General features: G+C 69.2%; 1 protein-coding gene across 1 annotated transcript; it reads right to left on the bottom strand.

The window, feature by feature from the left end:
* Positions 1–2: 2 nt before the first annotated feature.
* Positions 3–758, bottom strand: BBK36DRAFT_1099599 (Annexin; the record flags this gene model as incomplete). Its single annotated transcript, XM_024889137.1, has 1 exon — positions 3–758. A coding segment is annotated over one exon (756 nt), but the record flags the coding sequence as incomplete, so codon positions are not given.
* Positions 759–985: the final 227 nt, after the last annotated feature.

The raw sequence follows: 985 nt of genomic DNA on the forward strand, positions 1-985 counted from the left end.
CGGCGCTCGTCGAGGACCATGAGGACGGCCTTTTTGAACTTGTCCTCCTTGAGCTCCGTCTTCATGCACTTGGTCAGGCTGTTGTCGTACTTCTTATCCGAGAAGGCGTCCTTGATGCGGCGGATCTCCTCGTTGGTGCGGCCCATGAGCGACTCGATGAGCAGCTCGCGGCGGGTCTTGTCGCCCTGGTACCAGAAGTTGGCCCAGTAGGCCTCGCTCTCCCACTTGCCGAGGGCGACGGCGTAGCAGGCCTTCATCAGGAGGGGGTCCTCGTCCTTGAGGCGGGCGCGGATGTGCTTGGCAATGTTGACGCCCTTGCGGTCGGCGCCCGTCTTGACGATGAGCTTGTACTCGGCGCGGAGCTCCATGACCTGCTCGTGCGAGAGGCTGGGCAGGATCTCGATGAGGGGCCCGACGTCGGGCTTGTGGGTGCCCTTGAGCGCCTGGGCGAGGCGGGAGGCAATGTCGGCGCCGTCGTGGAAGCGTGCGCGGCGGCTGAGCCTGGTGCCGTCGCCCTCACCGTCCGAGATGGGCGACAGGGCGTCAATGACCCTGGGGAGCTCCGACGGGTGCGTGGAGGCGAGCAGCAGGGGCGAGGGCATGGGGGAGCAGTTCTGGTAGGTGCCGTGGTACGACTCCAGCAGCGGCGAGGGCGGCGCGGAGGAGAGCGACAGGTTGGCGGCGCGGCCGGTGTTGACCGTCAGCGACGACATGCGGCCGACGGGGGGCTGGGGAGAGCGATCGCGGCCGCCTCCCCGGCCGTCCCTGGAGCGCGAGCGCGAGCGGTCACGGAGGGCGGCGTCGACGGTCAGCGTGTTGGAGCGGCGGCGAGAGCGGTAGTCGTCGCGGTCCGAGTCCGAGTGCTGCTTGCGGATGTCGACCGACTGCGAGCCGCGGTGGTGGCCGCTGCGGCCCGAGGGCGAGGGCGGCGCTCCGTAGGCCAGGTCGCCGTCGTCGTCATCGTGGCGGCGGCCGCCGTACTTTT

This window comes from Trichoderma citrinoviride (genome assembly GCF_003025115.1).
Source record: "Trichoderma citrinoviride strain TUCIM 6016 unplaced genomic scaffold BBK36scaffold_527, whole genome shotgun sequence".
In the NCBI taxonomy this organism is placed as follows: Eukaryota; Fungi; Ascomycota; class Sordariomycetes; order Hypocreales; family Hypocreaceae; genus Trichoderma; species Trichoderma citrinoviride.